At 37.1% G+C, this 21,543-nt stretch overlaps 1 protein-coding gene across 1 annotated transcript; it reads right to left on the bottom strand.

The window, feature by feature from the left end:
• Positions 1-9: 9 nt before the first annotated feature.
• kifap3a (kinesin-associated protein 3a) lies at positions 10-21,517 on the bottom strand. Its single transcript, XM_082148691.1, has 20 exons — positions 21,335-21,517; positions 20,666-20,797; positions 20,404-20,549; positions 20,254-20,309; positions 20,001-20,142; positions 18,695-18,794; positions 18,190-18,329; positions 17,902-18,000; positions 16,846-17,024; positions 15,827-15,989; positions 10,480-10,580; positions 8,274-8,382; positions 8,078-8,190; positions 7,794-7,959; positions 7,562-7,687; positions 7,345-7,443; positions 7,155-7,240; positions 5,540-5,726; positions 4,773-4,866; positions 10-1,102 (listed from the first exon to the last, which is right to left on the bottom strand). The coding sequence occupies exons 1-20, from the start codon at positions 21,364-21,366 to the stop codon at positions 991-993; spliced, it is 2,382 nt and encodes a 793-aa protein (XP_082004817.1). The 5' UTR covers positions 21,367-21,517; the 3' UTR covers positions 10-990.
• Positions 21,518-21,543: the final 26 nt, after the last annotated feature.

Below are 21,543 nucleotides of genomic sequence, written 5' to 3'. Positions count from 1 at the left end.
ATCAAAGTAAACACAAGGAAACCTTTTGCACATCAATTTTTGTATTTCATATTGCACCACAATTAAATAAAAAGGCATTTTATATTAAACCGTCATTAAGACAATCCCCAGGCACCAATGAAGTTACTAAAACGCACATCAATAGACCAGTATTATTTTAAAAGAACACTTAAGTTTGGCTACATTACAAAATACATAAGAATTTGTTAACAGTGCACCATAAAAAGGAAAGCTGTGTTGTAATATTTGTACTACTACAGTATCAAAGGCAAAGTAACAGGCAACATTAGTGAGTAGTGAAGATATTAAGACTGCAAAATGATATTATTGTTACCATGAGCACTGTGCTGTAAAGACAGCAGTCATGTACATAATATATCATTTCATAGGTGAGTCCACAGGGGGGCACCACAATCTTTAAAATGACCCTTACAGTCAGTTGCTTTATGTAAACATGCAACATTGATTGAAATCCTATAATGAACAACAATAATTGACATGAATTGCAGCTGAAGCTTTACAAGATTTTGTTTCCAGAAACCTAAATCTGAACCACTATCATGCAGTTAAACTGACATGATTGTTGTAATGTATAAAGAGTTGGTGTTTTCATCCTTCAAAACTTAACTCACCAACACCACGGAAATAGCATGCAACTAAACGCCTACTTTTACTATATTGCACAGAAAAGGCAATGTGGTGCCATTAGTTTCTTCAGTGTTGACAAGCTATAGCACAGTAGGCTAAAGTATACACTAAAACTACATGATCAAGCCCAAAGTCAAAGCTTCATTGAAAACATTCTGTTTAAAACACATTCAGACTGAGATTCACGTGGAATGTAATAAATATAGAAAGAAATACTGACAATGAAAAAAATCAGTAGTGTTGCTTTCATTTGAAATGATAAAGAGACCATACCTAACTAACAGTATTTGAGTTCCATTTAATCGGTTTTCAGAGTTTCTGAAGGGCTTCCCTGATACTCTCCTACCGTGATGCTGTGTAACCGTAATAAAACTGCTCATCAGGCCGAAAGCCATAAGCCGTGGCAGGACGCGCTGGAGTCACACCCGTCTGTACGTATCCGTCTGTCAAAGAACTGGCGGAAAAGAGAGACAGCCATCTGTCAGCCAGTCATATAAATGCTGAAATTACATGAGAGTTGAGATTAATCACAAAAAGATTACATAAAACATGTGTTAATGTGCATTTTATGAGACAATTACTTGTATAAAGGTTAGATAAAGGTTATAAGTATCACTAGATGGCGCTCTGATTCTGCAAAACAGAGCTACCGAGATTAAAACAGAACTGCTTACTAATTATTAACACCAGGATTTTTAAACCAGTACAATTATATTAATTCTTCAAGGCAAATGGCCAATGTATGGAAACCCATTCCCACCACATAAAAAAAAAAAAAAACATGCTCTGGAAAGTCATAATTTATGACAATTTTTTAAATATAGTCTATAAAAACAGACTAAGTCATTCTGTGATGATTTTTTTTAGAAAAGAGATTTCTTTATCTCGTAAGAAATCTAAATTATGACTAACGTTTTAATTATTAGATTAAGTCGTCAAAATTATGTCTTAAATTCTTTACATTCTAAATTGAAATTATGAGATTAAAAAGAATATTATGACATAAATCAAAATTATGACAGAAAATCTGAATTATGACAGTCAAAATTAATGTCAATTTTGACTTTCTCATTCTGACTTGTCAATTTCAATTTAGATTTTTTTAATCTCATAATTTCTACTTTTTAAATCATAACTTTTACTTTTTAATCTCAATTTCAATTTAAGTCATAATTTTGATTTACCGGAGCATGATTATTATAAATTTTTTAGGTGGAAGAAATGGGCTTCAATACCAATGGGATCATGTCACATTATATTCAATTTATTATGTTGTGTTATGCGTTATGTTATGTTTTATTATGTGGACTGGTATAATCTGCCTCTTAATTAACAACAGCAACCCGTCTCTGGCCTGTCCTCTTAAAATATGGGTTGTTTGCTTTGCCCCTTTCAGCTCCCATAATGCAGAGTTGTTTTTAGACTAAAAAACTTCCAGTGATCGGTTACATGCGTTACCCTCTTAACTCCCAGAACACCCTCTCTCTCCTGGCCTTAAGCCTGTCTTTATCCTCCTCGGGACATCACTGCTGTCTGGGGACATTTCAGACTTTGTTAAAAGGCTTGAAGAGAAAAAAACTGGATGTCAAAAAGTTTGGGTGAAAAACGTAGCTTAAAACTATCAGAATAAGTTCAACTGAAAAGGGTTGATGGGAAGGATAAGGCTGTGTGTTGTAGGTCAGATGATTAATCCAAAGAGTGTCCAGGTAAGAGACAGGCCTAAAAAGTGTGTGTTTGTGTGTGTTACGATCATTCTTGCATTGAATAATTCATCCCAAAGAAATGCTGTCAATCCTTTCCAGGAAAGTAAAAATGATGCATTTTCTGTAAGGTTTCGCAAAGAATGATGTTACAAAAGACTCAAACCAACCTTTTTTTCCATTTGTCTAATCATTTAATCTAAACCGAATAATTTGAGATGGAGAAACTGTTTATTCTTCTACTTTCTTATGAAACACAGCCGTTGGCCCTTTACACTCGAGGGCCACAGACACAGTGCGTTTGGTGATAATCTGGAGATCTGAGGTTGGAAAAAGATCCCAATGTCTGGCCCCAGGGGCCCCTGAGAGTTAACACAGAGGTGAGATCCTGTAAAAAACACCCAGAAACCTCTAAACAGGAAGGAGTCAATGTTACCAGAATTTCGTCTTTCCTTCCTCTGGTGCCAAAAAACAATAATTCTGTTAAATTTACTCACCCTCATGGCATGCCAAATTTGACTGACTTTGTTTCATGAAACACAAAGGGATAACAGAAGATGCTCTTTTCCATGAAATTACAATAAATGAAGGAATGAATGAATGAGCACACGAAAAATATGTAAAGCTCCATACATTATTTTGAAAGTATTTCCTCTTTTGAAAAGGTTTGAAAAATTTAAAAATGTATTAAGTTCTACAAGTTACTTTACTGTTCAAAAGTTTGGGATCAGAATGATTTTTCATTTTTTTAAATCTCTTATGCTCACCAAGGCTGCAATTATTTGATAGAAAATACAGTAAAAACTGTTTTTTTCTGAAATATTATTACAATTTAGAATAACAGTTTTATATTTCAATATATAAAAAAATATAAAAAAATAAATAAAAAAATATAAAAATTGACCCCAAAATGTGAACAGTAGTTTATCAAACCAAGTGTTATCTTCAAACTAATAATGCTAGATGTTTTCTCAGAGCTGACTTTAATTATTTAGCCATTTGTTCTATTACTTTAAACCAACTGGTCTCTATTAGTGAATATATGAAGTCAGTTCCCCTTAAGTTCACACAGGTGTCTCAGCAAAGTAACCACAGGTGTAGTTCATCACATTAACTGTGGACGTGTTACATAAAGTTTGCCAACGGAAAGTATCCAAAGAAAGTCAAATAAATAAATGCCACTTGGTTTAACACTTTCTAACTTGGTGACATTTAAACATTTTGCGTGGCTTAAGAGTCTAAATACTTTTTGGGGCCACTGTACATTTCCAGGTTGGTCCTGACAATAATGTTATATGTGTCCAGATAAAATTGTTGCACTTAACTGCTTTGAAATCATTGAATTTTACTTGAAAATATTTTATTAATTACCTTAATGTGATTTTTGAACATTCAAAATGAGGAACTCCCTTTTTTTCCAAGCAAATGCAGCCAAGAATTTGTTTTTCATCTGGAATAAAACATTTTTATGAGCTAAATGAAAGATTGCTCTGTGCTATTCTATAAATAAATGTGATTCTATTAAAGGGCTTTTAAAAGAGCCGTTCCCAGTGTGTCTGGCTCCTGGCTCGGCGCAGGGGAACTGAGGCTGGATTTCATTATTGTGTTAACCTGGATCTCTAACACCACACGGACAAAATGAAAACCACACTTTCAGGCCGCCCAATTCCCTGTGCACTCTCAGTGTATTCTACAGGTATCGCTTACAAAGAACTGTGAAAAAAAACATAGCTTCCTCTGCCGCCCCCCTCCCACTCGTATTCACTTGCTCCTTATTTTTCAGCGCCTCTTCTCTGACTTCAAAACAACCACCTTTTTCTCACAGACTGATGTATAATTTAGAGCGCTCTCTCTGTTGTTGAACCCATCTCTTTTTTTTTTTTAGACCACTGGCAACCTATGAGTAAAGACACACAATCCTAAATAAGAAGTTTCAATGAAGTCATTCTAAAAGTGTGTCTAATCATTTAAAGAGGTCATTGAATTATAGCATTAACGGCCCCATATTAAATAATCCCCTCTGCTATCGATGATTTTAATATTTGGAAAAGAGCTCAGATATTTTGCAGTCCCATAACACGTTAAGTGGCCTACACCATAAATCATTGCATCAAGTCATCACACAAGTGTTTTTCTAAAACCCCTAAACAGTAGGTATATGGCAACTGAACCAGATTTGGAAAAAGCTGAATAGAGGGAGCTGTGTTTACTCTCAAAGCTAAGGGTATTACTGTTGGAGGAGTGCTACGGCCTGCTGGGATGCCGTAGGACCCTTTGGCGCAGTACTTTTGGGCCATTCCCTGCTAAAAGCAACAAAACTGGCAGACAAGGATGTGTGTGTGTGTGTATGTGTGTGATGCAGTAATAACAAAACCAACAGATCCGCTGCAGTCAGTCTGACCGATTCATCATATTTAAATGTACCTGCTGAGGAAACCCTGTGGTCCTAACAGGTCTCCATTCTGGAAGTCTGTGAAGAACTCTGGACTAATGGCACCATCTGCTGGGATTATTCCATCTGCAGGAATCACAAAGAAACCGCTTATCGTTGGCACTTTTGTGCTAATGCATTAGAGCCAGGAAAATACAAAGATAAATCATTACTATTTCAATTTCTCAGTCATCTGCAGTTATTATTAAAATACAAAAATAAAATTTGAATTAAAAAAAATATATTTTATATTAAATATCTAATTATATTATACTGACAAATTATAATTCATTTATAATTATTCACATTATTATAAAAAAATAAAAAGTAAATAAAAGTTTTTAATATATTCATATAATTTCAGCATGATTCCTCCAGTCTTCAGCGTCACATGATCCTTCAGAAATCATTCTAATATGCTAATGTGGTGCTCAAGAAACATTTCTTATTGTTATCAATGTTGAAAACAGTTGTGCTGCTTAATATTTCTGTGATATGTATTTTTCAGTATTTCTTTATGAATAGAAAGTCATAGAAAAGTCATAGAAAGAATGGCATTTATTTGAAATAAACATCTTTGTCTTTACTGTCACTTTTGATAATTGAATGCATCCTTGCTGAATAAGATCTCTTTAAAAAAATTGTTTTTAAAAAACAAAAGTAAAAAAACTTTTGAATGGTAAAAATAAAAATTAAAAAAATTAATAACAACTACTACTTAAATGCAGCAATATTTCTTAAAACCCCTGCCCAATATAACCTGCACTGTAGAAGAGGTCTGGCCGTTCCAGGATGTCACCATTTTGGAGGAAAGGTTCTCCATCGTCTCCATACATGAAAGGCTCTGCCTCATCCATTTGCCGGTTCTCCACCATCTCCAGCCACTGAGAGTTATGCCAGCGGAACTTCTCGCTCTGGATCTTCTTGCCCCACTCCACATCATATTCCTGCAGACGGAGACAGAGAGAACAGCCAGAATATTAGAGCAGGACATAGAAAGGCTCTGCCTGTATTGCCTCCCTGCATGTGCCATACCGACGATGTAGGAGGAATCAGGTGTGCTGTGTTGCTTGGCAGACGGATAACATAGTAGCTGTTTACTTTAACTCTACAGGGACTGAGTGTAATAAAACCTCTTTGAGGTTGGTGGAAATAGCAAAGCTAAGCAACCCGGCCCTCTGATTAATCATCCCCACACGGGGTGGAAATCAACAGGCCTCGTTGTCACTGGTCCGGCCCCACCGGCATGCACGGTGACACTTTTTGCCAGGGCACAAATTCATCATTGTTAAGCATTAAAGGCACCACATGCTCCACTCCCATGGCCAATCAGAGCAATGAATGTGGTCTGATACCCTAGCTAATCAATCTTCAAGTAGCTGAGCTCATGGCGTTACTGAACGTTTGGATCCGGAGCAGGTTTGGATGTTTTATAAATAAATGTGGTGCAAAAATCTTTAAGCGTATCCAGAAATAGCATGTAAAAATGAATTATGAATGACTTCACTGGTCTGGGTTAAAAACCACTGCTACAAAAGCAAAAAGCTTGGGCATAAAAAGACAAAATAAGAAAAACTGTTTATCACAGACACAGATTTTCATATTTGTATCACATAGAAGAAGAAAAAGGGGAAGATGATCAGCAACGTGTATGTGAATTTGTGGTATTCAGCAGATCTGTGTTCTGTCCACCATCCCCACGCGACACTAAGCAGCCGTCTCCTCCTCTCTCTTTGATGTGGCTCCATGCTTTAATGGCCCTTTCCGATCAGATGTATGGAACACTTCCCTTGGCCTCAAGACCAGCCCTAATTACATTAATCTGAGGCCTGGGACAGATCACACATGACAGAGCAGCTTCAGAACAGCTTATACATTTAACCCGCTCGCCACGATGTTCACCCAATCGGCTTTCATGTCAACTGACCCTGACTATAAACCGTATGTGCCACATTCATCATTAACAACGAAGTGCTGGTTGTCTTGACTTACTCAAAACAAAAGAAACGAGGAAGAGGAAGATGTGCCTAAAAGTATTAAACATTGTTTTTGTTAATTGAAATAAGGCTGAAATAAATTTAAATATAAATATTAGGTCAAAATCTTTATAAAAAAAAGAAGAAAAAAACTGAAAAGTTGCCTTGGAAATAAAATAAGTTTAAGTTGAAAGTTTAAGCCAAAATTGTTCAAACTGAAATATTCATTAAATAAAAGCTAAATAGAATAAATTATACTTAAAATTATATTGGATCTTCAACATAAATTGGATGTAAACAGGCTTATGTAAAAAGTTTATGCAAATGACACAAGTAGCTTGAAATTGGTGGAAAAAAACAGCAGATCCTTAGCTTAAGGTACAGCAGATTTATACTCACAGCAATGATGTCCAATGTATTGTCACACACTTTACGTATTTCTGCATTTTTGTCGTGCATAAGGTCAATGAGATATGCTGGAGCCTCTGATAAGATAACAGTCAAAGAGAAAAACTCTGAAAGAGAAACCTGTTGACTGAACAACATCATCATCATCATGCAACTGCAGGTTTTACAAGATGAAGGATACGGGTTTCTTTTATAATGACATCTCGAGTGGCCTGGTGAAACACCATTTGGTAAAAGACGTACACAATCTGACAGACAAACTCATCATCTTCTTGCTGGGCTGAAGATAGAAAGAAGAAAGAGATTGCCATTTTTCTACTTCCACAAACATGTCACACACAAAAAAAACTTTGAAACAGGCACTTTAAAAGCATCCCAAGCATCTAAATGTTTCCTACCATTCAGTAGTTCTATTAGAGCAGGAATGATTCCTGATTTGGCCAACATTACGGCACAGGAGTCGTCCATGGAGACAGTGCCAATCATAATCACCACCTCCAAAATGAGGTCATCCTCTGCAGAGCCTACAGGAAGTAAATATGGGGAAGTCACATATCACAAGATCTTGAAACTAAAATTCTCATGTATTTTCCATTGTGATGTAGAAAAGTAAAGTGGAATGAGATAGACCTGGTTTGAGGTGGTCTTTGAGATAAGGCACCAGGTTGTACTCCTTTAGCACAAGTTCCCAGTCTAGATCAGGAATGGTAAGATTGGAAAGAGTGCCCAAGCACTCAATCACAAACTCTTCCTCTTCCTTCAGTCCGATCTGAGCTGCCAGGTCCCCAACATAGTCCTCAAACACATCACATGCTAATTAGTCTTCAATTGAGTAAGCATCAATGTACGCATCAACAACAAATTAGCAAACATTATTTGTTTGGGTGTATATTCTTTTTTTCTCTGAAACTCACAATGAAAAGATTTTTAGATGGTCCATCATGCTGAGATATATTTCGGATCATCTTCATCATTAGAGGATCTTTTAGCTTCAGTGCTCTCTTCATCAGCATCTTCAGACCATTGCCTTGTAAAGAAGCATTAACGTAAGCACAAAGTCTGCTTTTCACATTTTGTTTTTTTTGGTTGTGCATTTGTATGTGTTCTTACCTTCACACATAATCTGAGCATTCCTTTTGTTGGCAGCCAGGTTGATGCAGAAGGAAATGAGCTCAGCGTCAATCCTCTCCTCACCACAATCAAACAGCATCTTCATTACCTGCCAAACAATATACCATAAAATAGCAGTAGATGCTAGACATAACCTAGATAGTTATGTCTACCGTCTAAGACTAACCTAAATGGAAGATAATTCATAGGAATGAACTTGTTCTATTTTTAACATGCAAACTGAACATTTATTCGATCAAAAATACAGTAAAAACTAATTTATTTTTACATTTTAAAATCTAATATTACTTTTAATCATGTTCAGATGGTTTAAGAGAAGTACTTTATTTTGTTTGCAGGCATCACAATCTTCCAAGACAGTTAGCAAGTTTCAGTCCAGTTACCTCATTACCCACTTAAAAGCTTCAAGCCCAAGTGTGCCCTTCTTTCCTAAAAGATCCCAAGACTCAACAAAGTCAGCAAACGGCTAGAAGTTCTGACCCGTCTAGAACTTTAATCAAACCTGCTTTTGTCCCACAAAAAAGCTGACAGGCCTGAAACATTCTTTCCAAACTCCCGCACCCAATTTGTAAGTTTCCCAGACGTCCAGGGGTTCCTGATTTTCTCAAGCGGATCCTAACTTTAGACACAAACCTTACATGTCACTCTGCATTAGCTCGGCTAACGTCACCACACCCCGGGCGGAACAGAGGACCGGACTCTGCTACCTGAGGGGACGGTAGGGGTCCAGGAAGGGAGTGTAGGGGGGAAGGGAATGGGCAGAAGTCCAGGCCTGGGTTAAAGTGGTCAAGGGTTGTCAACATCGCCCCCTGACGTTAACGATAAGCAGGAGGCCCGGAGAGAAAGCTTGGTCCGTGAGGAGGCAGCGGTGAGTATGCAAAGCATACAGTCCCATACTGAGTATCACATAGCAGCCGCCCTGCAGCCTAAATCACTGTGGCTAGACTTACTGGCACCTGCCCTGCTTTCACATGCAACATCCAGTCGCCCCACCAAAACCTTGGTAACCCCCAGCCTGCAGTTACCATATTTCCATTTCTCTAGTCACCCAATTTGTCCATGAAGGGCCCTTCTATTTCATCTTTACTTAAACTTTAATGTCTATTGCTTCCTTTTCTGTATAAATGAATGATAACTAATCTCTAACCTGCTTCAGTAACCTGCTTTAAATTTGAAAAAATAATTGATTTGTTTAAAGTGTTTTTTCACAAAACATACTCAATACAAAGGAGAATTCTATTAGAAAGTCAAGGTTAAAAGTGACAAGGAAAAACTCTACTGTACAGTGTTCTCACACCTTTTGACAAATGACTTTTCATGACTTTCCTAGTTATTTGTGATCAATAGATAGAGATACAAAAATAAAAGATTGCACATACAAATAGAAAATTCTAACCCATTTTAGAGGTGAAAATAAGTAGACTTAACCTTAATTTAATAAAGAAATTTCCATAATTTTCTCATGTTTGGAAGAGAAAATCCTGATTCAAATCCTTGATTAAAAAAAAAACCTTTTCAATTAGTGTTAATAATTTTGTTTTATTGTTGATTGCAGTCCTTTTTACATTTTTGACATGGCATATAACTTTAGTTATAACCTTTAGTTTAGGCATATAACAAAAATTATAACGTTTGATTTGGCAAAAAAAGATTTAAATTCTCATCAACAGTATTACAATGAAAATAGTTTCATTACTGTCATGATGCATATTTTTGTCTTATCAGAAAAAAACTGTCAACAAACATTACCATTAATAATCTGATTTATTGAAATTAACAGCCAAAAGTAGCATGAAATTTAGATTTTTCACACCTATAAGTATTACATTAATTACTGTGATCAGAGACACAGGAAATGTTGAAGGGACCGGTGAAATGAGACACCATGTCTACACCGTATGCGAGCGATGCATCGTGTTACAACACAATCAAATTATAAGCAGCGATACTATCTACACTGAATGCGACGCATCACAATGAGACACAGAGAGTAAACTGACACCCTGTTCCATTTCTGACGTACTCTGCGAGCTTGCGTTTCTTCCGACAACAGTGGATTTGCCTCAAGCTGTTGCGGAATGGTGTGGCACAGAGGAACAACGGTGTAGACACTGTGTGATCGAGCGGTTAAAGAACTCTCCTGTCCCCTGCTATAAGCTCATGCTAATGCAGGCTGACCTCTCACCTGTGGAATGCAGTCCGTGTAGGCAAACATGGACTTGAAACGATCGTCCATGCTGATGTGGTACAGAATGCACATGGCGATCTGTCTCTGTGCTTCGTCTCCTGAAATACAAACACACGCAAGCCATGAATGGACAGACGCACACTCTTTAGTATTCAAGGTAGCCAGAATTACACCTCCTTCTTTAATAGAAACATACAGCAAGACAGGATAGCAGAAGGATGCTGATCATGCTCTCTGGAGTATTTGATTTTTTATTTGAGTCACGAGTATTCTAATATTTAGTGGATCATGGCCCTTGCTAGTGCCAGAATTTGTGTTCAAGATTCACTGATTCATGTCATAGGGAACTAAAGACTGGAAAGAGACACAACTATAGACTTTTAATTGGCTATTACTGTGGACCTACACAAGCGTTCAAATGTTTGGGGTCAGTTTTTTTTTTTTTTGAAAGAAACTAATACTTTCAAAAGTATTAGTTATTTTGAACTTTCTATTCTTCAAAGAATCCTGAAAAACTGAATTAAGGTTTCTACAAAAATATTAAGCAACAACTGTTTTCAACATTGATAATAATCAGAAATGTTTCTTGAGCACCAAATCAGCATATTAGAATGCTTTATGAAGGATCATGAGAAACTGAAGACTGGAGTAATGATGCTGAAAATTCAACTTTGCCATCACAGGAATTAATTACATTTAAAATATATTACAAGTAAAATACAAATGAAAATAGAAAACAGTTATTTTAAAATGTAATTACAGTGCTGGTCAGAATTATTTACCCCCTTGGTAAATATGATCAATTAAATCTGCATTGTTTATCCTTTTGATATATATATTTTTTATTATTATTTATTATTATTATTTTATGCAAAAATCTAACCTTTTACTGAAGTAAAAGAATTGAAAGTTAAAAAATAAAAAATAAAATCACATTATGAAATAAATGTTTTTTCTCCAAAAACACATTGGGAAAAAATATTTGCCCCCTTTTATTAAATACTTCTTGCAACCTCCTTTTTCCAAAATAACAGCTCTGAGTCTTCTCCTATAATGCCTGATGAGTTTGGAGAACACCTGACAAGAGATCAGAGACCATTCCTCAAAACAGAATCTCTCCAGATCCTTCAGATTCCCAGATCCATGTTGGCGCTTCTTCTCTTCAGTTCAGCCCACTCATTTTCCATAGGGTTCAGGTCTGGGGACTGGGATGACCATTGCAGATGCTTGGTTTTGTGCTCAGTGACCCATTTTTGTTTTGATTTTGATGTTTGTTTTTGGATCACTGTCCTGTTGGAAGATCCAAACATGGCCCATTATAAGATTTCTACCACAGGCTGTCAGGTTTAGATTTTTTATCTGTTGGTATTTGATTGAATCCATGATGCCATGTATCTGAACAAGATGTCCAGGACCTCTGGCAGAAAATGAGGCCCACAGCATTAAAGATACAGCAGAGTATTTCATTTTACACATGGGGTACTTTTTTATCCCTGTATGAAACCAAACCTATATTAAGTGTTTGCTGCCAAAAAGCTATTTTTTGTTTGTTTGTTTCATCTGTCCATAGAAAGTTTGAAAAGTAACTGACACGGGACGGGTTCTATGGTCAGATGAAACAAAAAATGTTTGGATCTTCCAACAGGACAGTGATCCAAAAACAAACATCAAAATCAAAACAAAAAAGGGGCACTGAGCACAAAACCAAGCATCTGCAATGGCCATCCCAGTCCCCAGACCTGAACCCTATTGAAAATGAGTGGGCTGAACTGAAGAGAAGAAGCGCCAAGATGGATCTGGGAATCTGAAGGATCTGGAGAGATTCTGTATGGAGGAATGGTCTCTGATCTCTTGTCAGGTGTTCTCCAAACTCATCAGGCATTATAGGAGAAGACACAGAGCTGTTATCTTGGAAAAAGGAGGTTGCAAAAAGTATTTAATAAAGGGGGCAAATATTTGTTCCCAATGTGTTTTGGAGAAAAACATTTATTTCATAATGTGATTTCCCCCCACTTTCAATTCTTTCACTTCAATGAAAGGTTCGATTTTTGCAGATTTTTAAAATAAAATATCAAAAGGATTAACAATGCAGATTTATTTTTTACAGCCATCTTTGATCATATTTTACCAATGGGGCAAATAATTCTGACCAGCACTGTATATTGCACAATATTACAGTTTTTTTATCAAATAAATGCAGCCTTGGTGAGCATAAGAGACTTCTTTCAAAAACATCAAAAACCAACCTTAAACTTTTGAATGGTAGTGTATATATAGTGAAAGTAAATCTGCAAGAATTACTTTGTTTGTTAATCTCTGGATTTTTTTAAAGATGTATTTCAGACCTGAGTAATTCTGACCCTGAGAAAGCACAGTTTCCCTTTACAAAGCAGACCGAAACCTGGACCTGGTAAGAACCTGAGTCTCCGACTTAATCAAACAGACAGACACAGACCCCTAGAGAGGGAAGAGGGGGCGGGGACGGGTCGGAGCCGGCCACGCACCCTTTAGGCAAGGTTATCTCAGCCTATTGGAGCCAGATGTGCTCCTAGAGACCCCTGAAAAGAGAAGGGCTTCTCCATTTAATTGGGGGAAAAAAGGAGGAAGCATAAATTTTACTGCCATTAATAACTTCAAGCCAAGCTGCTCTGCACCGCTAGCTCCACAATTGGCCCAACATGTGCTTCTCATTAGTGAAAGACACACACGAGCACACAAACGAGCTCTAGCGCACACTCAGAGGTCAAGCGCAAACACACACACGCACACCCTGAGTTAACGCCTCGGTCTGCACGTTGGGAGAGGAAAACGGGGGATCCTTTATGAGGATGGAGGAGAAGGGCCTGTAAAAATGTTCAAAACAGCCCTGGAGCCTGGGAGAAAAAAGCCCATTAAAAATTCATTATCCTGTTCAGGGTGCGTTTAGTGGGAGAGCAGGAGAGCTAAACTTCAATTACACCCCAGTAAGATTTAAAACACCCCAACTGCCATAAAAGCCACGGCAGCCAGGCCTTCAGGCGACCACGACAACCCTAAACGCCAATGTCCTTCATAGCTGATCGAGACATTGAGCACACACTAATGGTAAACAGTAGGGTTGGGTCAAGATGGTCGACCAGGCAGTCATCCAAGAACTGATTAGTGAGGTTGAATTGTTTATATACATTTCAGGACCAAAAATGTTTGTCCTAACTGGATGTTCTACCTGCTTGTCTAACTATATATTTCCATACCTCTGCACACCCTGCTTGTGCAGACACCAGTGTGTTCCATGAGGCTGTGTATAATCAAAAGTCTTTGGCTATGCAGAGTTGTTGACAATCACAGAGTGCCGCAAACAAAGGGCAACAACCTTTTACAGTTCCTCCTGAGTATTTAGGAGGTAATCTCATAATTACTGTAATTATGAGATGACAACCCGTGACATTCTACTCAGAGCTGTTCATGTCCTCAGACTCGGATTTATGCGTTTCTTTGGCAACACTACCAACGGCGAAATGAATCTGCACTGTAGCAGTCAGGTGGTACAACTTGAGCTCTTTAAGTTGTTTATGTTCATTATTATTGTAATGTCATGTGCTTTGAGACATGAGGAAATTTAACGCCTTCTCTTTGCAGACTCTGCTGTGCGCGTTCATGTGTTTTGGAGGAAGGGTGGCTTTTTGAAGAGAGATCTCTGAAAAGAGGGTGGGATCTTATGCTTTCAAAGCTAGCTTGCTATTGCTAGCCTATCTGAAACCGCACACCCTAGCTTTAAGTTTGCGAAGCATAAATGTGGCAGTACGTTTGTACATTTGTATGTTTACTATTAAATTCAACCCAAAGTGACAAATATAAGAGTTATTTCAGCAGCAGTGTGCTGTGTGACAGCCCATATGATGATTTATTCTCTGCTCTTGGACTTAAATACCTACACACAAAAAAACAAAAAAAATCTGAGATATTGAGTTTTTACTTAAAACAAGAAAAATATCTGCAAATGGGATTAGAAAAAATAATGTGCATTAAAAATTCTCTTACCTTATTTTTTGTTTTGTTTTAAGCATAATTTCACTTCATTTTAATAATTATTTTTCAGAAAACAAGACTTAATATCTTAAGTAATTTTGCTTCACAAGTGAATGCATCTTGATTTAAGAATATTTAGATATTTGTACTGGAAACCAAGACAAGAAAAAAATATATTTTTTGCAGTGTGGAGTGAGTTGTCGATTAGTGGGTTCTGGTTTTGAAATAAATCATCAACGAGGTTCGAGATGATACCAAGCTTCACTTTCATCTTATCAGCAAGGCCATGACCCTCAAAGGGTCTTCTGGGAAGAGCAGATAGGAGTGCATTTTGAGGATTCATGAGGCATCTGCAATATTCTGACAGGACTGGACGTTGCATTCTTACAAAGCAGACCAGATAAAAGCAGAGGTTACAGACACCTTCTTCTTCTTAAAAAAAAACTTATATAAATATTATATCATCCACACTAGTGCAAAGAACCATAAGCTGTTGGCAGCCAGTCCAAAGAGGTCATAAAGAATGAGTAGTTGTATGTGTCTGACGGAGAGAGAAAAATCTCCATAAGCTGCTAAATGTGGACTTCCCTCGTGCTGGAAGAACAACATTTACTTTAGAACTGAAGCTGTTTTTTTAACAAATATATTACTTTAATTGCATAGGACACACGACACCCCCCTGAGGCCTTGCAAAAAACACATTGTTGGTGCCAAAGCCAACCACGCCTGTATATGTAGTCCATGCACAAATCGTGTGTTTTGTTTCATCTCAGGAAGTGGTCTTTGAAAGACAGGAGAGAGCCATAGTGTAACTGCTTTATGAGGCTGAGAAAGGCTTGCATCCTCAAACACAACATAAACGACTGGTAGACTAACCATGCTGTTTCATTGCTTGTAATTTGGCTTCTGCAAGTCTGACAAATAGCAATTCATTTGCCTGGATAATAATTTGAAATCATAACCAAGTGATAAAATAGGGCCAAGGACCAAACGTGGGTTTGAATCCAGCGTGCAAACTTTCCTAATATAATTTCCCATTTCTTCCCTTCATGACCTGTGCTGACCTAACTATTCGTAAATATAAATAATAAGATAATAAAAAATTTCAAAATAAAACTGTCAATCATTTTATATATAGAGATTAACACAGCTTTAAATAAAAAGCAGCAGAAAAAAATAATTTGGGCTCTTTACAATCTATAAAAAAAAAAAAAAAAAATAATAATATATGTTTTAATAAAAATATATAAATTAAATTAAATTAAATTAAATTAAATTAAATTAAATTAAATTAAATTAAATTAAATTAAATTAAAAATACCTGCAGTAATCTTACCTAGCAATGTGGTGAGTCTGGGCAGAAGGTCCACCTGCACCATCTTGCTGCGGAGGCCGGTGTCAAAGGAGAGATTAAGGAGGAGGCGAAGAGTAACATTCAAAAGATCTTCATGTTCACAGGGCACCAGTTTCGCCAGCTTCTCTACTGTATCTACCTCAGCCTATCAAAGAGAGGGAGAGAGATGGTTGTGATGGAGTGATGTCAGAGACTGTTGAAAGGTCACCCATTTAATTCTCTTAGTCATGTGCCTGTGGCTTTGCTTGTTAACACATCTCCACAGCTCCAGCTGTGGTCAAACACAGCCACAGACAGACAGCCCAGCAGAAATGTGATCCCCATTAAAGGCACAGTTCACAGCCTGGAACCAGTTTTCAAATCAAGCCTTCAATGTTAATAACTGCCTACATCCACAACCTTACATTCACAGTCAGTGTCAAACAACGTGAGGGATGATTGTGCAACCGTCATCAATGGATGGAAAGTGTTCAATTAATCATTCGAGAGTGTGTTATTGTATAGCATTTGTCAAAATCAGAACCATCTTTGCTCGGTTGCCTTGACAAATGTTTAATTTACAAGATCAGAAATTAGCTGATAAATGAATCCAAATAAATTATTGCGAGATAACCTTTAAGGTTAAGTGTGTGATTGGTTACAGGTGGAGGAAGTGTGGGATAAGTGGTCGACTAAACAGTGCAGCTAAACTGTCTTGAAGTAGTACAGAACACTATATAACCAACGAGTTATGAGAACAGGTGTGGCTGATTTAGGAAGGAGAGAGTAATAATAAGAAAGTAACAACTTGGGGTGGTGTAGTCTTGTGGGGTTTGAACCTGCAACCTTTCGGGTTGCAATCTTTGAGCACAGCATTTAAACACCCCATGAAATCAAAATTGGAGTTTTGTGGCTTATTAGTCCAATGATTTCTTTGAGGGCATTGAGGGCACAAGCATACTCCTGAAGTTAACAAAATATGTGAGTCACTTTGGATAAGAGCATATGTAAGTATTGCTCACCATGTCATTCTTATTCTCTAAGAAGATACTAAGCTTCTTGAGGAAGGACACCACCAGCACCAATAGCTCCTCACTGTCTCTGTCCAGCGTTTTCACCAGAAGGTGGACAATGTTCTTGTTCCTCATCTTCAGCTCTGTGCGGGTGTCCTCAGATAGATTTAGCAGCAGGTACAGAGCCACTGATGACATAGAAACACAACAGTTTGGCATGATCAACCATCTACAAATCTCTATTTCAAGCGGACAGTATTGTAAGCAAATACAATACTTATTTTTTTCAGTTCAAACTCTACATAAACGTTCAAAAGTTTGGGGTAAATACGATTTATTAAAATAAAATAAATTATTTTATTGAGAAACAATGCATTAAATTGATCAAAAATAAAGACATTATCATTTTACAAAAGTTTTCTACTTCAAATAAATGCTGCGGTTCTAACTTCTTTTGAACTTTCTATTCATCAAGAATCCTGAAAATAAAAAAATGCATCATGGATTCCACAGAAAAACTGAATGATTTCTGAAGAAAGAAGAATCATGTGACACTGAAGAATGGCTGCTTTGCCATCACAGGAATAAATTACATTTCAAAATATATTACAATATAAAACAGCGATTTTAAATTGTAATAATATTTCACAATATTACTGTTTTTACTGTATTTTTTATCAAATAAATGCAGTCTTGGTGAGCATTAGAGACATAATCTAATCTTCTGCATCTTATCTTATAGTAATGAGGTCTCATTTTACTTAAAGTAAGAATTTCTTTAAAAGAGTAGTTTGAAATTTCTGCACTGACAGAACTGTAAAATAAATATTTCCAAAATGATTTCCTCAACACTCCCCTTGTCTTCCATTCATCTGAAAATTACACACATCACCTATAAAAACACAGATTTTTAATATTGTATAGAAGAGTACATATTTATAACATCAGCCATAACAATCAGTTTTAGCCAAAATTTCCATCTGAGCCTGTCTAGACAAAACACTTCTTTAAGAAGCAAAATGAGCCTTGTTATTTGGTGGATATGTGGGTAATAATGTCTTCTACCTCTCAAAAGCTGTTCCTGTTTGGTCAGCAGTCCATGGTACTTCTTCAGGGCTTTCTCGTACTCCTTCTTCAGGTTCTGATTGTCCGGGTCATCGTCCCGTTCAAAAAGTCAAGGACCTTTTCTATTAAACCCTTGTGTTCAGAGCAGTAATTAAAGGGCAGCATTTTAATTAAAACATAACACCCATGCCCCCTGACCCTTGGCTTGACTTTACCTTTGCCCTTTCTCTGACATCCAGTCGCCCTTTCACCAATGACCCCAACACACACACACACACACACACACACACATTGAAAGGATATCAGTCTTCTTTTTCTTCTGCAGTTCATCCTGCCATAGGTCATAGCGCTTCAGCTCGTGCTCGATTATACTCATGCACAGCGCGCCGATCTTGTAGTGAGTGATCAGGCCGTGGAACTGGGAGAAACTGGAGATAAAAAAGCTTGTTTGTCTAACCTTCACCATGTATCCAACCATGCCAAAATAAAGCATCAACCCATGTCAAACACGGTCGCTCAGCGAGAGTATGATGATTGTTAACCAAACCGTTGCAGACTTTAGCAGAATAACATTGGAAGGGCAGAGATTCAAGAAAGATTCCAGCTTTCACATTTACCAACAGCCTCGCTTTTCAAATTAGTTCTGACAGCAGCTGATGAGTCATATTATGAAAGGAGTATTTAGTATTATGATTCTCAAGAAAGCAAATATGTTCTCCTCATGTATCTCAGCTCTGTGCACAACACCCATCAAACTGAATAGTGAGTCTTGGCTGGAGTGTAGCTCGTGTACCTGGAGAAGCAGAAGAAGACATAGATGATGGTGGTTGCCAAATCGACACTCTGCTTCCAGTCTTCCCTCAGGACCCGGGCCAGTGCGCCCAGAGCTGTCTCTGTGGGAGAGCAGACAAAACACTAAATGCTTTCATTGCTCATGAAAAGAACTCATGTTGTGAATACAAAGTGACAACAGCTTGAAATATGTGACTGCTTTTGAATATGGAGAGTATGTTATGATCCGTAAGGACTGATGGGAAAAGAAAGATCACACTTGTGAAGGAAAAAAATGCATTATGGGTAAACTCAAAGAGCACTATGGTAGATGCTAAAGGGCAAATAATTAGAGGGAAGTGGCGGGAAACAGGCTGTAGTACTGCAAAATGGATAAAGTTACAGAGACCAAAAGGGTTAAAGAAATTGGACACATGAGAGAGAGTGGAGATGGCAAAGACTTACTTTTTTCCAAATGGACCCTGTTTCTACCCCTATTAAAGGGATAGTTCACCCAAAAATGTTCTGACATCATTTACTCACCCTCATGTTGTTCCAAACCTGTATGAATTTCTTTCCTCTGTTGAACACAAAAGAAGATATTTTGAAGAATGTCTGTAACCAAACAGTTGTGGGGCACCATTGACTTCCATAATATTTGTATTCCTACTATGGAAGTCAATAGGGCCCAGAAATGTTTAGTTTCCCATATTCTTCAAAATATCTTCTTTTGTGTTCAACAGAGGAAAGAAATGATGACAGAATTAAAATTTTTGGGTGAACTACCCTTTAAGTTTAGTGTGAAATAATATATTGTACAAAATGTACACTACCGTTCAAAAATGTTGGGTCGGTAAGATTTTTTTAATGGTTTTGAAAGAAGTTTCTAATGTTCACCAAGGCTGCATTTAATTATTAAAAAATGCAGTAAAAACAGTAATTTTGTGAAATATTGTTACAATAACTGTTGATAAATAAAATGTAATTTATTCCTGTGATGAATTTTCAGCAGCCATTACTTAAGAGTCAAGTAATCCTTCAGGAATCATTCTAATATGCTGATTTGGTCAAAATCATACTGGTTAAGAACAACATGAGGCTGGGTTAATGATGACAGAATTTTCATTTTGGGTGAACTATCCATTAATGATTCAGTCTTAAATTAGATCAAATCAAACCTTTGTTCAAAGGCACTGGAAAATTGTATAACTATATGTTAATATAAATGCATCTGAACACTACAAGTATGGCTTTAGTGGAAGGTTTAAAGATAAAATCCTAAAATGTGTAAAAATGACTCATTCCAGTGCATTCATCCTCATTCGCACCATTCTGCAGCAACTCCTCCAGGTTGTCAGGATTCCGGGCCAGGTGGAGGATGAGTGTAGCTCCTCTGATCTTCTCAGGGATGTCCTCATACAGGAGCTCAACATAGTCATCTATGCTATTAATGTTGGCCTCCTCATCCAGCTACAAGACACAACATGTAAGACAAGGCATTAATTGAGTCAAAAATGAGTCTTCAACCAAAATGTATATTAAAAAAAGAAAAACGAGATAACAGGAGTGACACAGCTATACCTCCATGCCTTCAAAAGGAGTTAGGTCTCTTGGCTTGATCTGTTTCTCTTTCTTTTCTGAGTAAACAAAAAAATTATAATAATAAAGAATCAGTATCTAAAGCACTAAAGCAATATTTATCATATTTTTACCCAATTCTTCATCTCTTACCGGCAGATTTCTTGCGGTTCTGCAGGTAGAACAATAACTGTTCCACCTCCGGAAGTCTGGAAGGGGAAATGAGTCTACATTCCTCCACTACCTTCCGTGCTAAAGACGCAATGTCTGTGCTTGTATTCAGGCTTTTCAGACGGATTCTGCAAACGGAGGAAAACATTGCAAATAAATATTATGAAATTCTACAACTGTTATAAACACAGTGATTTTGCCTACTATCACAAGCTCTGCACTCCATATACATGAATAATCTTACATCTTCTGGCACTCTTTGCGTTCTCCTAGCATTGGGTCTCCCATCTCGCCCAGGATCGTGGCTTCCACTTCATACTGGACAACGAGGGCTTTTTCTGTGGGGTGGACATCTAAACTGCCGCCCTTATATTTCCTGAACACGAAACATTACAGATTATTTGATTATCTTATGTATTTTTTCCAACTTGTTTGTAAAGCACATTGAGTTACTGGTGAAATATGCTCTATACACAAAGCTTATTATGCTAACAATATTACCACAATATTTAAGCTACTAGTAAAAACAATCATGTTTTTGTTATGTTTTTTCCAGATATGTTCCAAATTCTACACAGTACCTTGGACTGTACCATCATGGTGCCACAACAGTATATTTTATTTATTTACTTATTTATTTAATGTGTTATAATGTATTTTATTTATTTAATAAAGCTAAGCTAGTGATATGATGGCAGAGATGAAGATTGTCACTATTATTATGAACATAAAAATTCGTTTCAGACCACAACGTGAAAGAACAGCCTGACAGCTGTAACGTTATACATATGTTACATTTTAGAAACCAACATTTACACGCACATATGGTGTTTTATGTTGTGTCAAACTCAAGCTCGTATCAGATAATGAGTGTATCAGATAGAGCTCGCGAGCACATCACACAAACACTCACCGTTTTAAATATCTGGCGTCGTCCGCTTGCATTGCTGCCCGTATATTCAAGTAAATAGACCTGTTCTGTTGATTTCTGTCAGATCTTTTGGTGTGTCTATCTAATGTCTGGACTGCTTCATCGTTTCAGCTCTGACAGGATGCTGATGTTTGTGTTGCTATGGGTGTGTACTGTGTACTCTTCGTGAAAGAGCAATGAAGTAGAAATAG

This window comes from Leuciscus leuciscus (assembly GCF_965113295.1).
Source record: "Leuciscus leuciscus genome assembly, chromosome: 19".
Lineage (NCBI taxonomy): Eukaryota > Metazoa > Chordata > Actinopteri > Cypriniformes > Leuciscidae > Leuciscus > Leuciscus leuciscus.
Note: the sequence above shows the minus strand (reverse complement) of the source record. Positions and strands in the feature narration are given on the sequence as shown.

Coding starts and splice junctions, on each gene's coding strand:
- kifap3a (XM_082148691.1), bottom strand. CDS start 21,366: ATGCAAGCGGACGACGCCAGATATTTAAAACG. Junction 20,310..20,403: donor GAACCGCAAGAAATCTGCCG/GTAAGAGATGAA, acceptor TTGTTTACTCAG/AAAAGAAAGAGAAACAGATC. Junction 15,990..16,845: donor TAGAGAATAAGAATGACATG/GTGAGCAATACT, acceptor TCTCTTTGATAG/GCTGAGGTAGATACAGTAGA.